The 22,974-nt window shown below is 41.1% G+C and overlaps 1 protein-coding gene across 6 annotated transcripts in view; it reads right to left on the bottom strand.

Annotated features, from left to right (window-relative positions):
* The window catches only part of LOC149828644 (ASI1-immunoprecipitated protein 3-like), a 191,727-nt gene that overhangs the window by 148,445 nt on the left and 20,308 nt on the right, over positions 1–22,974 (bottom strand). For all 6 annotated transcript variants that reach the window (XM_090017664.1, XM_090017663.1, XM_090017665.1 and 3 more), the window contains one exon: positions 19,846–19,980. In XM_090017664.1, the coding sequence (XP_089873790.1) occupies positions 19,846–19,980 (135 nt within the window). The remainder of the gene's footprint in view (positions 1–19,845; positions 19,981–22,974) is intronic.

A 22,974-nucleotide genomic window follows, 5' to 3' on the forward strand; every position in this document is an offset into this window, starting at 1 on the left:
AAGAAAGTTTCTCTTATTTAAATGTGCCTATTAAAGAAAATAACGATTACTCTTTTCTTTAATTACTTCTTAAAAGTAATAGTGAGATATTAAACAATGATGTTAATGATGAACCTCAATCCAACATTCAGTATAGTGGGTCTATTGACATTGGTAGTGAACCTCCAGTTATCCAATATGAAATAAGAACTAGTGACAGACATCAAAATGCCTTAGAACAATATTCTAGCATAGAACCAAGCACTCTTAGGAAATCAACTAGAATACATAGGCCTCCAGATATATTTGTATCCTGTGAAAACTTTGCCCCTCGATATAGAGTCATATAATCAGGCCAAAAATTGTCCTTAATGAACGAGTGCTATGAATAAAGAAATACAAACCTTGGTTTTGGCGATAGTTTATCATTTTTATGAGTAAGAACATAACACTTACAACAAAGATTCTCAGTCTTTTAAAATTGGGAGTCATTTTAAAAAGTTTTGTAATTAGAGAAACATTTTTTAACAAAGACGAAGCAGTTCTATTAATTAAGTATGTTGAGGTTAGAACGGCTTCGGCCTAAAAAAATTTTGGAATATCTTTTGAAATTAAAAAGAGTCCTAATGGTTTCTATTATATGTCTATCTTTCTTTTCGCTAAACCATTTTTGTTGCGGCGTTCTAGGACAAGACCTTTGATGACAAATTCTGTAATGCCCCAAAATTTCAAACTTGCGAACCATTCAGAAAATAGGCAAGAGACTAGAAAAAATCTCTTTCCTCCAAAGTGTGTTTATGAAATCAGCGGAAGACTATACTTTTGTTAATTCAGAAGGCAAGCTGACAACTTTGGGCACGTTATTTAAAAGAACAAAAACTCACAAAATTCGGATATCTTAATGAAAATCCGTTACAAACCCAAAACGTCCAGGACGCGAGCTAAGAAGAGAAAGAAGAAGTCTTGAAGTCATCTTGCAATCACGTCATCGCCCAGGGTGTACCTAATCATCACCTGTACCAATAGAATGGGTTAGTTTCACGAAAAACTAGTAGGTGCACAAGAGAGACTAACAGGAAACTGAATTAAGTACATTTAATTCAGCAAGTTATGTAGTTTAAAGCAGATATGCAGCTAAACAGGTAAGCAGTACAAACGGGCAAGTAATGCAACAAGGTAAGCAGTGCAAGCGGTAAGCGGTGCAAACAGGTAAGCAGTGCAATAAGGTAAGCGGTGCAAACAAGTAAGCAGTTCAAAGCAAGTAAGCAGTGCAACTGTCAAAATGTAGCAAGACGATTCATTTGATTGTAAGTTGTGAACCACCACGCAACAAGCTTGTTCTCGTTCCTAGAACGAGGTCTCTGCATTTAATCATTATAAGGACATCGTTTGTCGCTCTCACTATTCCTAACAAACGCTTGTCCTGAACAACCTTAATGTATTCTCATCTCTCAAAGCCTTACGCGGTCAACTGTCACCTGTTATGACTCACTAAGGCGTCATACTTTCTTAGAAAAGCTCACCCTTCCGTAGAAGGTCCAAAACATGACCATGATCTAAAATCGCTAAAGATCTAATTCTCACATCAGGTATCAACATATAATCATGCTAAAACAGAAAGCCAAAACTATAGATTTATAACTGGCTTTCTCAAACAATCTCAGAAGATCATCACAGCTCACCATAACTTTTTATGGTAAGCAAAAACATAAGTTCCACGTCGGATCGCTCGATTCGAAAAATATACGACCGGACAAGGAATTACCGCCCTAGAGGGTATACCTGGTCTTGAACCATACACTTCCTCACAGGAGTTCACCGTCTTTGCGGCTACCCGTTCGTGGACAGTGTACATCCTCACAGAGAATCTACCACTCTAGCCGGGTCACCTGGTCTTGATCATACATATCCTCACAGTGAAACCTTTGGGAAGCTGGTCTCCAACAAATGTCATATCCAATGAAAAAATCATTGCGATACACGCATCAACTCAAATGACCGCTCTCAGGGTCGATAGTCACTACACTTCGTCACAGGAGTTCACCGTCTTTGCGGCTACCCGTTCGTGGACAGTGTACATCCTCACAGAGAATCTACCACTCTAGCCGGGTCACCTGGTCTTGATCATACATACCCTCACAGTGAAACCTTTGGGAAGCTGGTCTCCAACAAATGTCATATCCAATGAAAAAATCATTGCGATACACGCATCAACTCAAATGACCGCTCTCAGGGTCGATAGTCACTATTACAATCAACAAGATTAATGTCGGATCACCTGGTCTGAGAAATGTATAACCTCACAAGGAATTCCGCCCTAGATGGTATACCTGGTCTTGGACCATACACTTTCTCACAGGAGTTCATCTTCTTTGCGGCCACCCGTTCGTGGACAGTGTACATCCTCACAGAGAATCTACCACTCTAACCGGTTACCTGGTCTTGATCATACATGTCCTCGCAGATAAACCTTTGGAAATGAGGTCCTCAACAAACACCCTACTTAGTGATACATGCATGCATATAATTGACTGCTCCGAACAATTGACCGCTCTTGGGGTCAATAGCCACAATATGGGCACAAGCATGTATATCAGCAATATGCATCATATCACTTCACATAGTAAAATAAAACACACGATCACCCATTCCTCCAATAAGGTTATAAGAACCATGAACATATTATCGCATACTTCCAACATTTCTTATCACGTGGCATATCAATCACATCACACAGAAACATATAATACTACGCATCATGTTATTGCCACAAGGAACATTGCAATCCTCAAATAGGACAACAAAGCATGCGTAAACGACACACGAGAACATGCAGATATGGCAATCCAGTTGATTCTATAGGCGAAGAGTAACTAACTATATCCAACAGTCAAACAAAACAACTAAATAAGACAAGCACTCATAACAATGCTCGTAATACATATAATTACCATCAGCAAGTAATTAAATTAATCGTAAGGCATAAACCATTGCATCGCAAGCCATTCATAAGCTACACATGATAAGCAATCATACGACAGTAGTTATATCACAATATTAGTTGCCACCAGTTCGTACATTACGAGTTGTATGCAATCACATCAATCATAAGAGACGCAAGCCAACAAGTGCAATGTTGCAACAAGTGCAATGTTGCAACAAGCATCAAGCAGATCAACCAAGGGGTAAAGCAAGTCATATGCTAATATGTAGCACCTGGCATAATCCTATTATTATAAGCAGTTAACTAGTATCAGAAGCTAGATGTTAGCAAAAAACTGCATAAGCAGTTTAAAAAACTAGAGTAACGCCTCGACATGCGGGTACAGCTCAATGAGTAGCATACTGAACTACCAAGCAAGCAAGCAATCAACCAGTGTGAACAGACTTTATGTTTCAATATTACTGGCCTGCGGGTACACGCAGGCAAAACGTAGAAACAACTGAGACTAGTTCGGGCGTCTGTTATTCTATGTATTTTCAATAACCCGAATAGCTAGTTGAGTCTGCTCTTAAAGGGACGGTTTTAGCCGAGAGAGGATTCCCCAAAGGCGGATAAGCAGTGCCACGGATGCATCCAACTTCTGCAGAAGTGTTGAGCTAACTATTATAGCCCCTAACTCCAATGACTGGGGAGGCCGAATCATTGTCCGTGGGGTGGTTGTTAACAACCTGTCCATTGGAGTTTTGTACCGCTTTGTCCTCTCTTTTGAGAGACAACAAGAAGCGAATGGGTGCGTTAGGAGTTGCTTAACTAACGACTTATTCTATGTTGTGGTCTTTAAACCACTCGAGCATCTTGCCTGTGAAGGCGAAAGTAAGGCCATTTTATGTGATTACAGCATTGTGCATTTAGCACTATTCGAGGTCGCACGACCGTCTCATCCGATCATCGCAGTACTAGACGTGTAGTGCACGACTACAAGTATTCTAGGATGAAAGGGGTATAACTCCTCAATAAGAGCCTCAACAGGAGTGTTTCACAAAGATGTAATGTTTTTCAAGCTTTACTTTGACATTCTTTATCTTTTGAAACAGCCAGCAGCTTGTGCCAATATTTGGCATGTGATTATCTCGAATCTCGTCCGCTATCGGGGTATCTACACGCCTCGCATGACTCGATACCGGCCTCGATAGACGGGATATTGGTTTCTCAACAGAACCAGTCAATCACCTCCTTCCAAATGCTTCGATTTGGGCAATATTTGATGCTTTTGCGCAACTCCCTAAAATCTCAAGTTGACTTTGCAGGACTGCGTACACGAAGAGCCAGAATCCTTGCGAGGTATCTCTCTCCTTAGACGAGGATGTATCGCTCGCTCCCGACTGAACTCTTGTCGCAAAGGGGAGCGTGGTAGATGTCTCTTGCATCCTCCACGAGGATGCTTTAAAAGTGTATGCAATGAGCGAGAACCTGAGGGTCATCTGCAATAGCAAGGCAGTAACAACATATACAAAAGCAAGAGCCTGGGCGCAAAGCACGACAGTAAAGTAAAGACTGTGAGCAGAAGTGCAACGCAAAACCCTTGTGTCATGCGCGACGGCAAAGTAAAGACTGTAAGCAGGAGTGCAACGCAAAACATTTGCGCAATGCGCGACGGCAAAGTAAAGGTTGTAAACAGGAGTGCAACGCAAAACCTTTGCGCGATGCATGACGACAAAGTAAAGGCTGTAAGCAGGAGTGCAACGCAAAACCTTTGCGTGATGCGGGACGGCAAAGTAAAGACTGACAGAAAGTGAAGGACAAGGATCGTGAATCCGCGTCCTTGAGTTAAATGTGTACTCTTATAAATATATATATTTCTATATATATATATATATATATATATATTTATTTATTTATTTATTTATTTATTTAATAGTCCTTTTTAGTTAATTGAACTTAATTCAATTGTCCAAGTCTTCTGTGCAATCTTCCCCTACCTTGAAGAGTTGCAAGCTTGTTGGCGTCTGCGGCTGTAAGCGATGGACGGCTCAGGTCGCGGAGCGCGAGCGGGATCCGTCGTACGAATTACAAAAATGACGATCTTAGCAAGCTAACACCAAAAATAGAAAGTCAGGAGCACTGTCGTCGTCCTGACGTAAGGGAAGCAGGGGCATCATGCCCTTGCGCACCTGCTATAAGCGCAAGAAGCAGGGGCAGGAGCTGTGAGCCCCTACCAACCTGCTGTGAGCGAGAAACAGGGAGGCAGGGGGCTGCACCCCTGCCTAAAGAAGACAACGAGGGTGGCTTTGCCCTGTCTTCCAAGAGAGCAAAGAGGGGAGGCCCTTCCCTGCAAGCCACTAACGGGGAGGCAAGGGGCTTCGCCCCTGCCTGCCGAATATGCAAAGAGGGCTAAGAGGCTCAGTCATCTACCTTCTTTGCAAAAAGGGCAGCGGCGACGACTCAGTTCTGTCCTGCAAAAAAAAGAAACAAAGACAGGGGACGAGCCCTTGTTTGCCAAGCAGAAATAGAACACAGGGAGGGCTCGGCCCTCCCCTACCCAGTAAGCATAGGGCGACGTGAAGGAACCCAGTCCTCCCACCATGCCCACCGGTCGAAGAAAAGACACAGGCAGGGGGCTCTGCCCCACTCTGCCTGATGTGAAAGAACAAGGAGAGGGGGCTCTGCTCCCCTGTCGATCGAACCAAAGAGGGAGACAGGGGGGAAGTCCCCCTGCCGACAAGAGGTGATGACAGGGGGCTCTGCCCCCTGTCAGTCGGCTGAACACGGAGAAGATGAGGGTGCAGGGAGGGCTCGACCCCCTCCCCTGTCACATCTATGAGCAGGGAGGGGCTCGACCCCCCCTCCCCTGCTGACAGGAGAGCAGGGAGGGGCTCGACCCCCCCTCCCCTGCTGACAGGAGAGCAGGGAGGGGCTCGTCCCCCCTCCCCTTCTGATATAGAGAGCAGGGAGGGGCTCGGCCCCTCCCCTGCTAAGAGTGGACACAGGGAGGGGGTTCGACCCCTCCAGTGACCCTACAGGGAGTAAGGAACAGGGAGGGGGGCTCGACCCCTCCCCTCCTAATAGTGGCACAGGGAGGGGGGCTCGGCCCCTCCCTTACCAAACACGGTGCAGGGAGGGGCTCGGCCCCTCCCTCGCTGAAAAGAGTTACACGGAGGGGGCTTTGCCCATCCCCTGTGATTTAGGGCAGCAGGGAGGCGGCTCGAACCCCTTCCTGTGCAACAGAAAGGTGAGGGAGAAAGAGAGAGGATCGAGGAAGAAACGAGAGAGCAAAGAGGGGAAAGGGGCGTACTTGGGGAGGCTGCCGAAAGGTGCTCGTCGAAAGGGAGCTCGCCGGAAGGAGGGGGCGTCGGTGGCAGTGCTCGGCAACGTAGAGAGAGGGAGTTGGTCGGGGGAGAGAGACCGAGAGAGTGAGAGAGGGGGAGAGGATGCAGAGACTGAGAGACAAGAGGGGGAAGGAAGTTTTGAGAACCTCCCCCCCCCCCCCTTCGTCGTTGCGTGCTTTTAAAAGCACGCGGCCGACTCATCACCCGGGTTGGATCCGGGTCCGGATCCGAGTCCGGATCCGGATCCGGACCGGATCCAAACGGTTTTTTTTTACTCAGGTAATTACATCCTACCCTCCTTAAAAAAATTTCGTCCGCGAAATTACCTTGGCCTACATTAGTAAAAATACAAGTCAGGGTAATTTTTCTTAATATTTGACCATTGGTCAGCAAAATCTTCGTTGGAGTTCCTTACCATCCTTGAAGTAACACAAGGGATACCAAAGATCAAAAATCTCAAGAAACTCGAAATACAAGCCAAAACATGGGTACTATTCATGCGTAACATGAGTAGTTTACAAAAACCAAGCAATGTTGGTAGATAAGTCGAACGTGTCAAGCCACTTAGCTTAACAACGCTAAAAACATTTATAAAGCAAGAAAAATTGTATACTCAGCGCGATGCGGATGCTCAATGGTCAAGAATCCTTACTTTCCTTAGCTTTGATACCAATCTGTAACGCCCCAAAATTTTAAACTTGCGAACCTTTCAGAAAACAGGCAAGAGACTAGAGAAAATCTCTTTCCTCCAGAGTGTGTTTATGAAATCAGCGGAAGACTATACTTTTGTTAATTCAGAAGACAAGCTGACAACTTTGTGCACGTTATTTAAAAGAACCAAAACTCATAAAATTCGGATATCCCAAGAAAAATCCGTTACAAACCCAAAACGTCGAGGACGCGAGCTAAAAGCAGAAAGAAGAAGTCTTGAAATCATATTGCAATCGCGCCATCGCCCGGGGTGTACCTAATCATCACTCGTACCCATAGAATGGGTTAGTTTAGCAAAAAACTAGTAGGTGCACAAGAGAGACTAACAGAAAACTTAATTAAGTACATTTAATTCAGCAGGTTATGCAGTTTAAAGCAGATATGCAGCTAAACAGATAAGCAGTCCAAACGGGCAAGTAACGCAACAAGGTAAGTAGTGCAAGCGGTAAGCGGTGCAAACAGGTAAGCAGTGCAACAAGGTAAGCGGTGCAAATAGGAAAGCAGTTCAAAGCAAGTAAGCAGTGCACTCCTATGAGGAAGTGTGTGGTCCAAGACCAGGTATACCATCTAGGGCGGAATTCCTTGTGAGGTTATACATTTCCCAGACCAGGTGATCCGGCATTGATCTTGTTGATTGTAATAGTGGCTATCGACCCTGAGAGCGGTCATTTGTGTTGATGCGTGTATCACAATGATTTTTTCATTGGATATGACATTTGTTGGAGACCAGCTTCCCAAAGGTTTCACTGTGAGGATATGTATGATCAAGACCATGTGACCCGGCTAGAGTGGTAGATTCTCTGTGAGGATGTATACTGTCCACGAACGGGTAGCCGCAAAGACGGTGAACTCCTGTGAGGAACTGTATGGTTCAAGACCAGGTATACCCTCTAGGGCGGTAATTCCTTGTCCGGTCGTATATTTTTCGAATCGAGCGATCCGACGTGGAACTTGTGTTTTTGCTTACCATAAAAAGTTATGGTGAGCTGTGATGATCTTCTGAGATTGTTTGAGAAAGCCAGTTATAAATCTATAGTTTTGGCTTTCTGTTTTAGCATGATTATATGTTGATACCTGATGTGAAAATCAGATCTTTAGCGATTTTAGATCATGGTCATGTTTTGGACCTTCTACGGATGGGTGAGCTTTTCTGAGAAAGTATGACGCCTTAGTGAGTCATAACAGGTGACAGTTGGCCGCGTAAGGCTTTGAGAGATGAGAATAGATTAAGGTTGTTCAGGACAAGCGTTTGTTAGGAATAGTGAGAGCGACAAACGATGCCCTGATAATGATTAAATGCAGAGACCCCGTTCTATAAACGAGAACAAGTTTGTTGCGAGGAGGTTCACAGCTTACGATCAAATGAATCGTCTTGCTACGTTTTGACAGTTAAATTGATCCAGCTTATGATCAAATGAATCGTTTTGCTACGTTTTGACAGTAAAATTGATCCAGTATGAAATGACTCTGAAGGGTTTTTTTGAAGAAACTCGTGTTCATACAAATTCCCAAGAAGCTATGTCACATGGGTGCGGGTGCGGCGCAATTCCAAAAAATTGGACACGGGGACTCGACTATATTATATATATATATATATATATATATATATATATATATATATATATATATATATATATATATATATATTAAAAAATATATATTTTAAATATATATAAGTATATATATAACAATAACTCCGCCTGTGTATAACTGTTTAGTTATACACTGTCGGTCCCAAGCCCGGATAAAGGAGGAGGGTTGCGGTAGGCCTGTGACAACCAGCATAAAAACTTAGTCATACCCTATGAATATGAACCAATATGAGAATTTCGTTGGGGCGTTCCCTACTGAGCGACGCGTTGTACTCTATAGGCCCGGAGGCAGTGATAAATGGGCAAGGGTTGCTAGGTCGTCGCCCGGAAGCGACGCGTCACACCGGCGCCCGGGTGTGGTGTCAAATAGGCAAGGGTTCCCTCACTTTGTTGGACGGGTGGGGGTAAAGAAGTTAGTCCAAGACCATAAAATTAGGTTAGCCACTTGGAACATAGGGTCTTTAACTGGTAAGTTGGTAGAGTTAGTAGATGTTATGTGTAGGAAAAAGATTGATATTTTATGTCTACAAGAGACCAAATGGGTAGGTGAGAAAGCAAAAGTGATAGAACCTTGGGGATATAAGATTTGGTATACAGGAATAAATAGGAATAAGAATGGAGTAGGGATTGTTATGAGTCGTGAGTTTATAGATAATGTAGTTGAAGTCCGTAGGAAGGGTGATAGGATTTTACTTATTAAATTAGTATTAGGTACGGATATTATTAATATTATTAGTGTTTATGCACTTCAAGTAGGTTTAGATGATTCCACTAAGCGTCAATTTTGGGAACATTTAGATGGAGTAGTACAAGGGATATCTTATGGAGAAAGGTTTTTCATCGGCGGTGACCTTAATGGGCATGTAGGTGTTAGTAGGGATGGATTTGAGAGTATCCATGGAGGCTATGGTATAGGAGAAAGAAACGATAGTGGAGAAAGGATTTTAGATTTTGGTTTGTCCTATGATATGATCTTAGCAAACACTTTGTTTAGGAAGAGGGAGTCTCACCTAGTAACAATTAAAAGTGGGGTTGATACGAGTCAAATAGATTTTTTCCTACTTAGAAAGAGAGATAGTGGTTGTTGCATCGATTGTAAGGTTATACCGGGAGAAAGTGTAGCTACACAACATAGAGTCTTAATTTTAGATCTTAGAATTAGACAATGCCGCAAAAGGGATAGACATAGGATAGATCCTAGAATTAAGTGGTGGGCACTGAAAGGAGCTAAACACGGAATGTTTGTAGAGCGGGTAGTTAAGGAAGTTGATTGGTGTCTCGAGGAGGATTCAGAATCTATGTGGAATAAAATAGCGGGTGGCATGAGAAAGGTGGCTAAGGAGGTATTGGGTGAGTCTAAAGGCGGTGCACCGCTAGGTAAGGATACATCGTGGTGGAACGAGGACGTCAAATTATCTATTAAGGTTAAAAGAGAGTGTTATAAAAATCTAAGTAAAAGTCGTGATAAGGAGAATTTGGAGAAGTATATGATAGCAAAGAAGGAAGCTAAAAAAGTAGTTCGGAACGCGAGGGATAAGATATATAAGGAGGTTTATGACAAGTTGGATACCAAAGAGGGTGAGAAGGATATTTATAGGATTACAAAAATGAGAGATAGGAAATCGAGGGATCTGGGTATGGTTAGATGTATCAAAGATGAAACGCAAAGGGTTTTAGTCAAAGATGAGGAGATTAAGGAGAGATAGAAAGATTATTTTGATAAGCTATTTAATGAAAGTCATGCTCAGGATCTTGGAGACTTTTCCATTCCTTTTCATGAGATGAATCGTGACTTCATGCGCAAGATTCAAAAGAAAGAAATTGCAGAGGCTTTGAAGAAAATAAAATCAAGAAGGGCAGTTGGCCCAGATGGTATACCTATCGAGAATTGGAAATGCTTGGGAGAGAAAGGTTTAGAATGGTTGACAAATCTTTTTAACAAGATTTGGCGGACAAATAAGATGCCTAATGAGTGGAGGAAGAGTACTTTGGTGCCTCTATATAAGAATAAGGGTGATATACAAGATTGCACAAACTATCGTGGTATAAAACTCGTGAGTCATACTATAAAACTTTGGGAGAAGGTGATTGAGTCTAGGTTGAGGAAGATTGTCATGATATCAGAGAATCAATTTGGTTTTATGCCTGGAAGATCTACTATGGAAGCTATACATCTTCTTAGACAACTTATTGAGAGAAATAGAGAGAGGAACAAAGATTTGCATATGGTTTTTATTGATTTGGAGAAGGCTTACGATAGAGTACCTAGGGACGTTCTCTGGTGGACAATGATGAAGAAAGGTGTTTCTCTCAAGTACATTAGTATAATTAAAGATATGTATGAAGGAGTAGTAACCAATGTCCGCACTTGTGGAGGGGTGACAACCAATTTTCCTATAACGGTTGGGTTATATCAAGGATCTGCTTTAAGCCCTTTCCTATTTGCTATAGTGATGGATGAGCTTACGAGATCAATTCAAGAAAATGTGCCGTGGTGTATGTTGTTTGCTGATGATATTGTTTTGATTGATGAGTCTAGAGCTGGGGTTAATGCTAAGTTAGAATTATGGAGACAGACATTGGAAGCAAGAGGTTTTAAGTTGAGTAAGAGTAAGACAGAATACATGGAATGTCGATTTAGTAAGCAACGAAATAGAGATGGGAGTGTAGTGAACCTTGGTGAGCAAGAAATACCGGTGGATGATTCTTTCAAATATTTGGGATCTATCATTCAAAAGTATGGAGAAATTGATGGAGATGTAAATCATAGGATAAAGGTTGGGTGGATGAAATGGAAGAGTGCAACTGGAGTGTTGTGCGATCGTAGAATGCCATTGCGGTTGAAGGGAAAGTTTTATAGGACGACTATTAGGCCCGCTTTACTATATGGTACGGAATGTTGGGCTGCCAAGAGACATCATATTCAAAAAATGAGTGTAGCTGAGATGCGTATGCTGAGATGGATGTGTGGAAATACAATAAAAGATAAGATTCGGAACGAGGAGATACGTAAGAAGGTAGGCGTTGCACCCATTGAAAATAAGATGAGAGAGAATCGTTTACGGTGGTTTGGACATATTCGACGAAGGCCTAATGATGCTCCAGTTAGAAGGATGGAGAAATGGGAAAATATATTAGTTAAAAGAGGTCGGGGTAGGCCTAGGAAGACATGGATGGAGGTGATAGGAAAGGATATGAATGCTTTGAACCTCACCGAGGACATGGCATTGGATAGAAATGATTGGAGGAGAAGGATTCATGTGGAAGACCCAGAATGATTTTCTTTGTTGGTTCATATCGCCGACCCCAATTGTTTTGGGATGAAGGCGTAGTTGTTGTTGTTGTTGTATATATATAACAATAAATTAACACATAAAGATTGTAAATTTTAAAGCAAAAATAAAAAAGCAATTCTTAACACAAACTTACCAAAATATAACACATAAAGAAGCTCGCGAGTGTGATAAACAACAAAACTTATCATAAATCTACCTCATCGTCTGAATTAGAGGGAAGAACAGGATCAAGGTAGTCCATGTTGAGAGTATGCAAATTATGTTCTCCCTCCAAGTCAAAATCTTCGGGATTTACATCCCAATTCTTGGATGGTCCACAACTGCATCAAAAAATGACTATATTAGTGTTTAACTTAAAACTTTGAATACAAATATTTAAATACAAATTTTGAATACAAATATTTAAATACAAACTTTGAATACAAAGAAAAAAAAGTACCTATACTCTTCTTTGGTGCAGCGAGAAATTAATCGTAGATTTGAGTGAACATAAACCAAATCATCTGCTCTTTTACTAGTGAGTTTGTTTCTTTTAATGTTGTGAATTTGAGCATATGTACTCCAATTTCTTTCACAACAAGATGATGTAGCAGGTTGGGAGAACAACTTCATTGCAAGACGTTGCAGATTTGGTGTCTCTGATCCATATGTTGCCCACCAATTAAGGGGATCTTCCTCGTCCCTTGCCACGAGTGCTGCTAAATAATCAAATCTCCCAGTAGAAAACTTGTCAAACTCACTATTTACAACCTTAAACATGTGAGGATCATTAAAAAGTCTTCCCAAACATATCATTCTATTTTTTGATATCTCAGGATCTTCATTTGGAGAAACACGACCAACACCTGTTGTCAACCATTTTTTTGCATAGTATTTTGGATTGAGAGAGTGTGACATGCAATGCAAAGGTGTATTGTTTTTATCCCATCTTTTCACTAAAACTGAATGTACATGATTGTAAAATTCTGAATCATCAAGTGAAATATCTTTCTTCTCATGTTTAAAAATGATACTTTGAACTTTTTCAATCCTATTGTCCCACATTTCATAAATTCTATGAAGCATGGGTACATCTTTGTCAACTTCTCTCAACATTTCTCAAATAGGCTTTGTAAATTCAACAAAATATGTAATTTTATCCCACCAAAAATCATCACAGATGCATTTTTTGATAGCTTGAGCCTTGACATCATCTTCAGTACGATAAAAATCCCAAATCTTGATCAGCCACCATCATCATCAATGCATTCTTGAGTTGTTTAATTCTTTTCATCATAACAATGAGAGAAGCAAAACGAGTTTCAGCAACTTTCAGTAACTTGAGATAAGAATGCCTATTAAATATAGAAAGAGCATGATGATGGTTTACAACAAAATTTCTAATATTTCGAACATCATGCTCTATTTCCTCAATCCATAAACATATTTTACGTGCATGTGTATCATCTTTTGATGGATTACATATACTCTTAAGTGCCAAATTTAAATTGTGTGTTGCACAAGGAGTCCAAAAAATATGTGAATATGTATCTTCACTTGCCAAATTCATTCATGCACGACTGCAAACTGGAGCATTGTCAGTAATGATTTGCACCACACTTTCTTCACACACTTCTTTTATCACTTCGACAAATAATCTCTTTAAATATTTAATATCTTTATACTCTCAAGATGTATCAACAGTCTTCAAAAAGACAAATTAATCGAATCGCTTATTATCTTTGCAATTTCCTTCTTTTCAGCTTCCTCATGTTCTTTTTTTAATTGCTTTAACATGTCTTTGTCAACCCCAGAACATGCCCTAATTCCTTGACCACGAATATGCAAAAGATGTGCTTTCACACGCGTATAAGAACTTGTGAAAACAGTCTTACATAGATTACAATAAAACTGCATATTCCCACCACCACCACTACTAGCTTTTACCCCTTTTGTCACAAGCCTCCAAAGTGGTTGAGAAACTTCTAATTCAGGGTTAGAACTTGAACCAAATGTATTGACACTACCGCTAGAACTCGCCATTATATCTGAAAAGTAAAAACTGAAAAGAAAATAAGTAAATAAAATAAAGTTAATAAACACTTCAAAATAATAGTAGTAGGAGCTCCAGATTCGTTCCCCCTGTGCAAATCAGGTTCAAACCAGGCCCTCCTCTGCAAACCAGGTTCGAGATAGGGGTTCTACCCCTTATCTAACGCAAAAAAGAGGGGCAAGGCAAGTCCCTACTGAACCTTATCAGTGCCAGGGGCTTCGCCCTTGCCAAAAAGCCAAAGGCAGCAGGGAAAACAAGGAGGGGTCGAGCCCCTCCTCATTTCCCTTTTGTTCGATAGGGGAAGGAGAGGGCTCGGTTGACAGGCCGAGCCTTGCCACGCCGGACATAAGGGAAACGAGGAAGGGCCGAGCCCCTCTGCTATGAATCGAAGGCAAAGGGAGGGGCCGAGCCCCTCTTCTGCGAGCAGAGGGTAGAGGGTGGAGGCGGGAGGTGCTGCCTGACATAAGCGAAACGAGGAGGGGCCAAGCCCCTCCTTTGTGAATAGAAGGCACAGAGAGGGGTCGAGCCCCTCTTCTGCAAGCAGAGGGTGCAAGGAGGTAGGCTGCGAGCAGAGGGTGCAGAAGGGTCGACATACCTGTTGAATGTTGACGGAGGGGGAGACGGTGGCTGGCACATGTGCGTACCGTCGTCGGAGTCTGGATCGTCGGCGTGGGTGTAGGAGAAAGCTGCAGGGGCTGAGGGGGAGAGGCAAAATTGAGAGGGTAAGCCCCTCTCCCTATCGATAAACCCCTTTTAGGGTTTGGCTGCAGATGAAATTTGGATCTGGTCGGGTCCGAAACTGACTCGACCCGTATCCAAAACGTATTTTAAAAATCAAAACGGACATTTTTGGACTCGGTCAAAGTTGACCGAGTCCAAAATGTGGACGGTCTCGGCCTCGAGTCATTGACCGAGTACGCCTCGGCGTTGACCAAGTATGGGCCGAGTCCGAAGCCGCACCCGTGTCGGGGTGTGTCGACTCGAGTGTGGCGCCTCCTTAGCCGAGTTTGTGTGACTTAGCCAAGAAGTTTTTGTCACAGAAGTAACTTATGGTTAAGGACGAGGATGAGGACGAGAGGAGCAATGGCAAAGTGGACACGGAGGACGTGGTTTACTTTCTACTCCAAATATGTTGACTCATGCGCAGGGATAAAGATCCATCCTCACTTGCTTCCTTTGTAATAAAAGGGGGCATATCAAGGCGAATTGTTGGCATAATCCAGAAAATAAAGGAAATGCTCCACAGACAGAAACCAAAAGAAAGTTCACAAATATCAGAGATAGTAGAGAGATTAAAGATCTGCTGATATCCGCCTTGTCAGAATTAAAATTGAAGCAGAGTGATGAAGGCACTTGGTTTGTCGACTCAGGGGCAACAACATGTGACAGGTGATGCAGGTAAACTTTCTAACCCTATTCCTTATTTTGGCAAGAGTAAGATTGTCACTGGTGATGGATCCCACCATCCTGTTTCTCATGTTGGAAAAACTGTCATTCTCATGTCACATTCTACTTTTGAACTTTCTGATGTTTTTCACGCTCCTGACATCAAGAAAAATATTGTCTCTGTTTCCAAACTTATTTATGATAATCATGCTTCAGTTGAATTCACTCTCTTCTCTATGCAGGTCAAGGACCTACGCACGAGGGAAACATTCGTTGAAGGAAAGAGACGAGGCAATATGTATGTCTTTAAAGAAGCTCCATGTCATTCTGTTCGCCATGCTCATCGAGATTCGAAGTCTTCATTAGAGTCGTGTTCCTCCTCTTCTGCAAATGTTTTTAGTATTTCTGAATGTAATAAGTCTTTCATATGGCATAGTCGATTAGGGCATTGTAGGAGTCATTTTATTGAGAAACTTGTCTCTGATAATCTCATTCCAAAAGAAAGTCTCAATGGGGATGAGAAAAGTCAGAAGTGTTTCAGTTGTCTTTCATGCAAAAGTCATGTATAGCCTTTTTATTCCATTAATAAGAGAGCTTCAAAACCTTTTGAGATAATTTTTTTTGATGTATGGGGACCCGCCTCAATTGTCTCTGCATCTGGGAGCAGATACTACGTAATCTTTGTTGATAACTATTCTTGATACACTTGGATATATTTCATACAAAATAAGTCGAAAGTTTTCCTTTTGTTTCAAAATTTTCTTTCCTTAGTAAAAATCAATTTTCTGAGTCCATCCAATTTTTCCAATGTGATGGAGGTGTGGAGTTCTCATCTCGTGACTTTATTTCTTTTCTTCAAAATAACGGAATAGAAAGAAGGGTGTCATGTCCACACACCCCTCAACAAAATGGGATTGTTGAGCGAAAACATAGGCATATCGTTGAAAGTGTCATGAGTATGCTTCATGACAGTAATCTTACCATCAACCTATGGACAGAAGTTTTTCGTTCTGCCGTACATGTGATAAATAGACTGTCTATGGTTGTTCTGGAAAATAAGTCTCCTTATTACTGTCTTTTTAAAGCTCACCCTAGTTATCATGATTTGCGAGTCTTCGGATGTGTTTGTTATGTGCACATTGATCAGTCTCTTAGAAACAAGTTTCAGGACAAGGCTCAGAAGTGTAGATTTGTGGGTTACGCTAATGACTACAAAGGATATAGGTGTTATGATCCAACCAACAGGCGCATCAGAATCTCAAGGAATGTTGTCTTTGATGAGCAAAATTTTGATCACAGAGCCGACACAACGGACATGGCCTCTAACACAACTGAAGTTTACTATCCTTGGCTGAATTCAGAATTTTTTGCTAGTTCCAATGAAGTTTGTTCCCCAGATTGTGTGCAGCAAGAAGAAGAAATGTTTGAGAACACTGGGACATCGAGATCTCAGGATGAGGAAGAAGTACCATCATCCGTACCGGGCAGATACAAAGGCATTTTCTATTCTAGACAGAGACCGAAAGCATCAAGCCATCCAAATCATGCCTCAGTCGCCGATCCTACTTCCTCTCATACTCTAAAGGTTAAAAAATTAAATCGGATACGACATCCTATTGATAGGTGGGCAGCTATAACAACTTCTCCTTGAATTTTCAGCTCTTTTTAACTGCTCTCAATAAGGAAGATGAACTTATTATGTACTATCAGGCAGCCACTTCTACCAAATGGGTAGAAGCCATGAATGATGAAATGCAGGCCTTACATGAATGTGGAACCTGGGAAGTTGTTCCCAGACCACCTGACAAAAATGTTGTCGAATGTAAATGGGTCTAAAAAATAAAGTATAAACCAGATGGAACCATTGAACGGTACAAGGCAAGACTGGTGGCAAAAGGATTTACCCAAGAAGCAGGGCAAGACTATGATGAGACCTTCAGTCCGGTGGTGAGAACGAGAACAATTCGAATTATTTTTTTCCTAACTGTTGAACATGGATGGAAGTTGAGTCAACTTGATGTGAAAAATGCATTCATGCATGGGGATTTGAAGGAGGAAGTTTACATGGAACAATCCCCTGAATATCTAGAACAAAATTGTAAAACTCATGCCTGCAGGCTAAAGAGAGCTATCAATGGTCTAAAACAAGCATCTTGTTCTTAGTTTGACAGCTTCTCGCTTGAGATTCAAAAACATGGATTTTCACGTTTCCTACTGGACCACTCATTATTTATTTTTAGAAGCCAGAATGTGACCACTCTACTGTTAATTTATGTTGATGATATTGTCATCACAGGAAACTTTGAAGCTCACATCAAAGAAGTAATAAACTTACTAGGTCAAAGGTTCAAAATGAAAGATCTTGCTGTCATGCGCTATTTTCTTGGTGTAGAAGTTGACAACCAGGCTCATGGCTTGACGCTCACTCAGCACAAGTACACCGTAGATGTTCTCTGCAAGGCAGACATGAAAGACTGCAAACCTCTAGGAATTACAAGTATGCTTCACCAAAAACTTAGCGCTCATGATGGAGATTTGTGTGAGGACCCCACCAGGTATCGCAGTTTAATAGGGATGTTACAGTATCTCACATTCACCCGTCCTGATATTGTTTATTCAGTCAATCAAGTGTCTCAGTTTATGCATGCACCACGTACTGGACATATGGAAGCGGTTAAGAAGATTCTTAGATACCTGAAAGGGACCATTGGGGATGGATTGATATATTCACCACAGTCATATGGCAAAAATGAGCATGAACTTGCTGTACATTGTGATGCAGACTGGGCAGGGGATCCTGATGAATGAAGATCTACATCAGGATACTGTGTCTTCATTGAAAGAAATTTAGTCTCTTGGAGCAGTAGAAAACAAAAGGCTATCGCTAGGTCAAGCACTGAGGCTGAGTATAGATCCATGGTTGCCGCTACTGTCGAAGCCACATGGATCAGGCATCTACTAACTGAAGTAGAAGAAAAGATCTCACACTCTACCTTGCTATGTGACAATCAAAGTGCTCTCAACATGTCATTCAATCGCGCTAAGCACATTGAGATCGACCAACACTTTGTAAGACAAAAGGTTGAAGAAAAAGAGATCAAGCCTGAGTTCGTCAATACTGAAAGACAAGTTGCAGACATATTTGCAAAGGGCTTGACAAAGGATCGTTTTTGGATGCTTAAAGGCAAGTTGTTCATGGTCCAAAATCATGATCAACTTGACGAGGGGGGGGGTGAAAAAGTGTATTCTAGGTTATTAGGACCCGACCCGAATACACCTTTTGTATGTACAGTCTTGATAGGACCCGCGACATGTAAAGTTTGTAAAGTTTTATTTTATTCAGGTTTGGACAATGCACCAGACCCGGATCCATATTGTTTCTTAAACATATTAATACAAGTTTAGGTCACGATTTCAATAGTTGAAATCGTGTCAGCCGCGGCCCCTTCTTCCCTTTCTTCTTCTGTTCTCTCTCTCTCTTTTCTCAATACAGGTACCAGATGAGATTCTAACATGAAGCAGACCTGGGCCTATTTGACTGGTTTGACCACCCAGTTCAAACAGTCTGAACCAGACCTGGGCCCAAAAACGAGACACAGATCTGATTCAGACCTGGGTCAAAACTGATCCAGGTCTGAAATTAGACCTTGGCCTGTTTCGACTCAGGTCTGAAGCAAACCTGGGCCTTTTTGACCCAGGTCTGATTCAGACCTGGGTCTGGTTTGACCACCAAGGTCTGATTAAAATTAGACCTCAGATGCTTTGACCAAAATCTTTATCAGACCTAGGTCAAACAAGACCCAGGTCTGAATCACCTAGGTCAAAACAGACTCATGTGTGTGTGTGTGCATGTGCGCGCGTGTGTGTGTATATAGATATAGATATATTATAGATATCTTCACCCCTGCGCTGGCGTTTTTTGAAAGTGCCGCATCGCTGCATCCACATCAACACCCACATCCGCACCCATACCTTTGTTTCCTCAATTCAGCTAATGGCTTTGCTTGATAAGTCCCTAGAGATTTCCAGAAGACCACCTTCGAGACAAACTCATCGTACCTTCTCTGTCATTGTTAAGCAAGAATTTTTATAACAGTCTGATTTTCATCATCAAAGGCTACAAACTCATTACCACTAGTGGTTAATATTGCTTCAAATCTCTTCCTTGTTAACACAAACAGCAATTTGCAGTGCACTTTGTCTAGAGGAAGAAGAACGTGGATCATTTTTGCATAAACTAGACTGCTTATCCAGCTATTCACCTACGCCAAGGATTCATAATATACTGCATATAGAAAGAATAAAAAAATAACAAGCAAAAGAAATCCAGCAGAAGAAGATAATATCAACGAAGCCAATGATCATAATCTAGGGCATATACAGCTGCATAGCCTGCTCTACCATGTAAAAAGCATCTGGACACTAGTTGCCTAACTCAGAAGATCTCTTATCAGATGTCATGCATATTTTTCAAGATGATGCATTTGGAATGCAAATACATGACAGTACAGAAACCTACTTATTCATCACAAAAAGTTAGTGAAGAAATGTAGATGCAACAAATGCAGAAGATGTAAACCTTAAGGTTGAAAACCAACTGCCGCATCTTTTGGTTATACTTTTGAAGGTCTGAGCCAAGACTCTCATGTGAAGCCTTCTCAAGAGCAGTAACAGCTGAAACGGCAGCATCTGGCCAACCAATGCTTTCCTCACCCTAAAAGAATGACCTCATTTCATCAAGGCTTTAAGAAAAATAAAAGAGCAAACATGTCATTGATTCTCCACATCGCCTTCATATGGAATATGTGCAGAATGGAAGTCCTGATATATTTACCAACAAATATACAATTTGGAAACCATAAGCAAGATGGAAGTCCTGAATCTTACACCAGTTCAACAGAGAAATTTAAAACAACAATCTGAAACAAAAAAGAAAAAGAAATCTGGATGAAGGAACAAATATACCCTTGCCAGCAAGTTACAACTCAGATGAGATTCAAATTGATCAATTCGCTAGCATGCACTACGCATGTTTTTGGACCCATTGAACATAGTTAATCACATCTCTGGAGAATATCCCAAAATCAAGTTTGGATGCACTGAGTTAGCAGAGATATCAGAGTACACCATTTTCTGAGCCAGTAAATTATGTCACAGGATACCTGTATCATGTCCCCTTGTATAGTAGTCATATTGAAAACTTCAGAAAAATGATAATATCTATGCAAGATAGTCAGTTTAAGTAATACAATGGTCAGCCAACTATTTGTGGAGAATCTAGAATTGTTGGAGGTTGAGAATGATATATCTAAGTGGATGACCTCACTGCTGATCCATGAACTAATGTATTAGAACTGAAGAAATGGTGCATGCTTCAGCCATCATTGATGGAACTTTCTCCTAATCTCTAGATATGGCCACCTAATGAACTTAGTGACTAGGTTTCCCATCAGCCTCCATTTTTCATGCTTTCGACTTTGGTACTCTTTCCTGTTCTTTTATGAATTTGACTAAGGTGCCTACAGCTTCCCTAAAAGCCCAGGTGCTTGAGTGCTTTTCACAAAAAGCACCAATCTCTGTGGGACCTACAAACAGTAACACAGACATATGAAGCAGTCCCCATCAGGAAACTGCCCGGTCTTATCATCTTTTCTGCTTAAAATCTGAAGATGGGAAGCAGGACTCTAATCTTCTGTGACATGACATCTCTATCTGCAAAGGTTAATGCTAGGGAGTAGTGCTTCATTCTTCTTTTTTTCTTTTACTATAGTCACAACATTATTCTTTTCTTTTATTGATATCTTTGAGATTCATGAAATTGAGATCATTACAAGTATTTACAATGCATCCACCGAAAACACAGGCACACATACACATCTGCATTGCATACACATACTGTACCTTTAGCAAATTCTTCGTTCTTATGACACAACTTTGACTGTCAAATTCTAGCACTCATTCTGTTCAAGTGGATTTCCCCTCTGTTAGTGTACAACAAGGTTGAAAAAGCAAAAAACAAAGTGATATGGTAGGAGTGTTCTGAGCTGAGGCATATGCCTCAGAAAGTAGCAAAGCATAAACATTCACAACAAACATAAAATATGATTACTCCTTCCTATTTGATTTATTGTCCAGTAATGATGATATATCTAGTGATGATGATGTACCATCAAACCATGATGAGGAAAATGATGGTGATGTTGGTGGACATAACTCACTCAATGAACAAGAAAGTAGAATTTCAAGTGATCCAATAACCTACTCTCGTAGAAACCAAGACACCTTTAGAAGTGCTATTGACCAATATAGTGAGCTTGTCCCTACTCTCGATCACAGAAGATCTGAAAGGAATAGGAGACCTCCAACTCGTTTTGTCTCTTTTGATTCTTTTTCACCTCGATATAGGGTTTGTCTTAGTGTCATTCACTCTTATTTTGAACCGAGAAATTTTGAAGAAGCTAAAAAATGTATAGAATGGCAAGAAGCTATGCAAAATGAACTTAATGCTCTTAAAAAGGCTAAAACTTGGGATTTCCAAACTCTACCCATAGAAAAGAAAACTATAGGTTGTCGATGGGTTTTTAAGGTTAAAACTAAGAGCAACGGATCTCTGAAAAGGTATAAAGCTCGCCTAGTCGCAAAAGGGTATGGGCAAGAGTATATAATTGATTATGAAGAAACTTTTGCTCCTGTAACCCGAATGGTTACATCTGTCTTATTACTATTACATCTATTAAAAATTGGAACATTTTTCAAATGGATGTGAAAAATGCATTTTTAAATGATGATCTTAACGAAGAAGTGTATATGGATGCCCCACCAAGCATGAAGATTCCTAAAGATAAAGTTTTTCTTCTTCGAAAGGCCCTCTATGGTTTGAAACAGGCCCCCAAAGCCTGGTATGACAGATTTTACCAGTGTTATGCTAGAAAATGGATTTTCCTCATGTTATACTGATAGTGTTTTATTTACTAGAAAATCTAATGCAGAGATTGTGATACTATTACTCTACGTTGATGACATGCTAATTACAGGTGATGATGTTCAAGGAGTTAAAGGATATTAAGGTCGTCTTGACTTCAAAATTTGAGATGTCAGACTTGGGTTTTCTGACATATTTTGTTGGAATTGAGGTTGCCTATTCTCAACAAGGATATTTTCTATCTCAATCTAAACTTGCTTGTGAGATTATTGACAGGTCAGGGATTTCTGATGACAAAGTTTGTGAAACTCCTGAAGTCGTGGAATCAAAAATCAAGATTGACGATGGTGTTCCTCTAACTGATCCCACTCCTTACAGGCAGTTGGTAGGCTCTTTGATGTACCTTAGCATTACTCGACCCGATTTGTCACATGCTATCCACATCGCCAGTCAGTTTCAGCACGCTCCCACAACCGTTTATATGAGTGTTGTTCTTCGCATCATCAGATACTTGAAGGGCACAGTGAATAAGAGAGTATTTTTATCTTCTTCTTCTGAATTAAAATTACTTGTTTATACTGACTCAGATTGGGGAGGTGACCCTAGTAATCGTCACTCCACCACTGGCTTTTGTGTTTTCTTAGGTGAGTCTTTGATCTCATGGCGATGTAAAAAGCAACAGGTCTCTTTGTCATCCACTGAAGCCGAATATAGATCCATGACATCTACCACCATGGAAATTGTATGGATTCGACGCCTTTTGGAAGATATGGGAGTGTTTATCAG

This window comes from Nuphar pumila, chromosome 9 (assembly GCF_984573655.1).
Source record: "Nuphar pumila chromosome 9, dmNupPumi1.hap1.1, whole genome shotgun sequence".
NCBI lineage: Eukaryota > Viridiplantae > Streptophyta > Magnoliopsida > Nymphaeales > Nymphaeaceae > Nuphar > Nuphar pumila.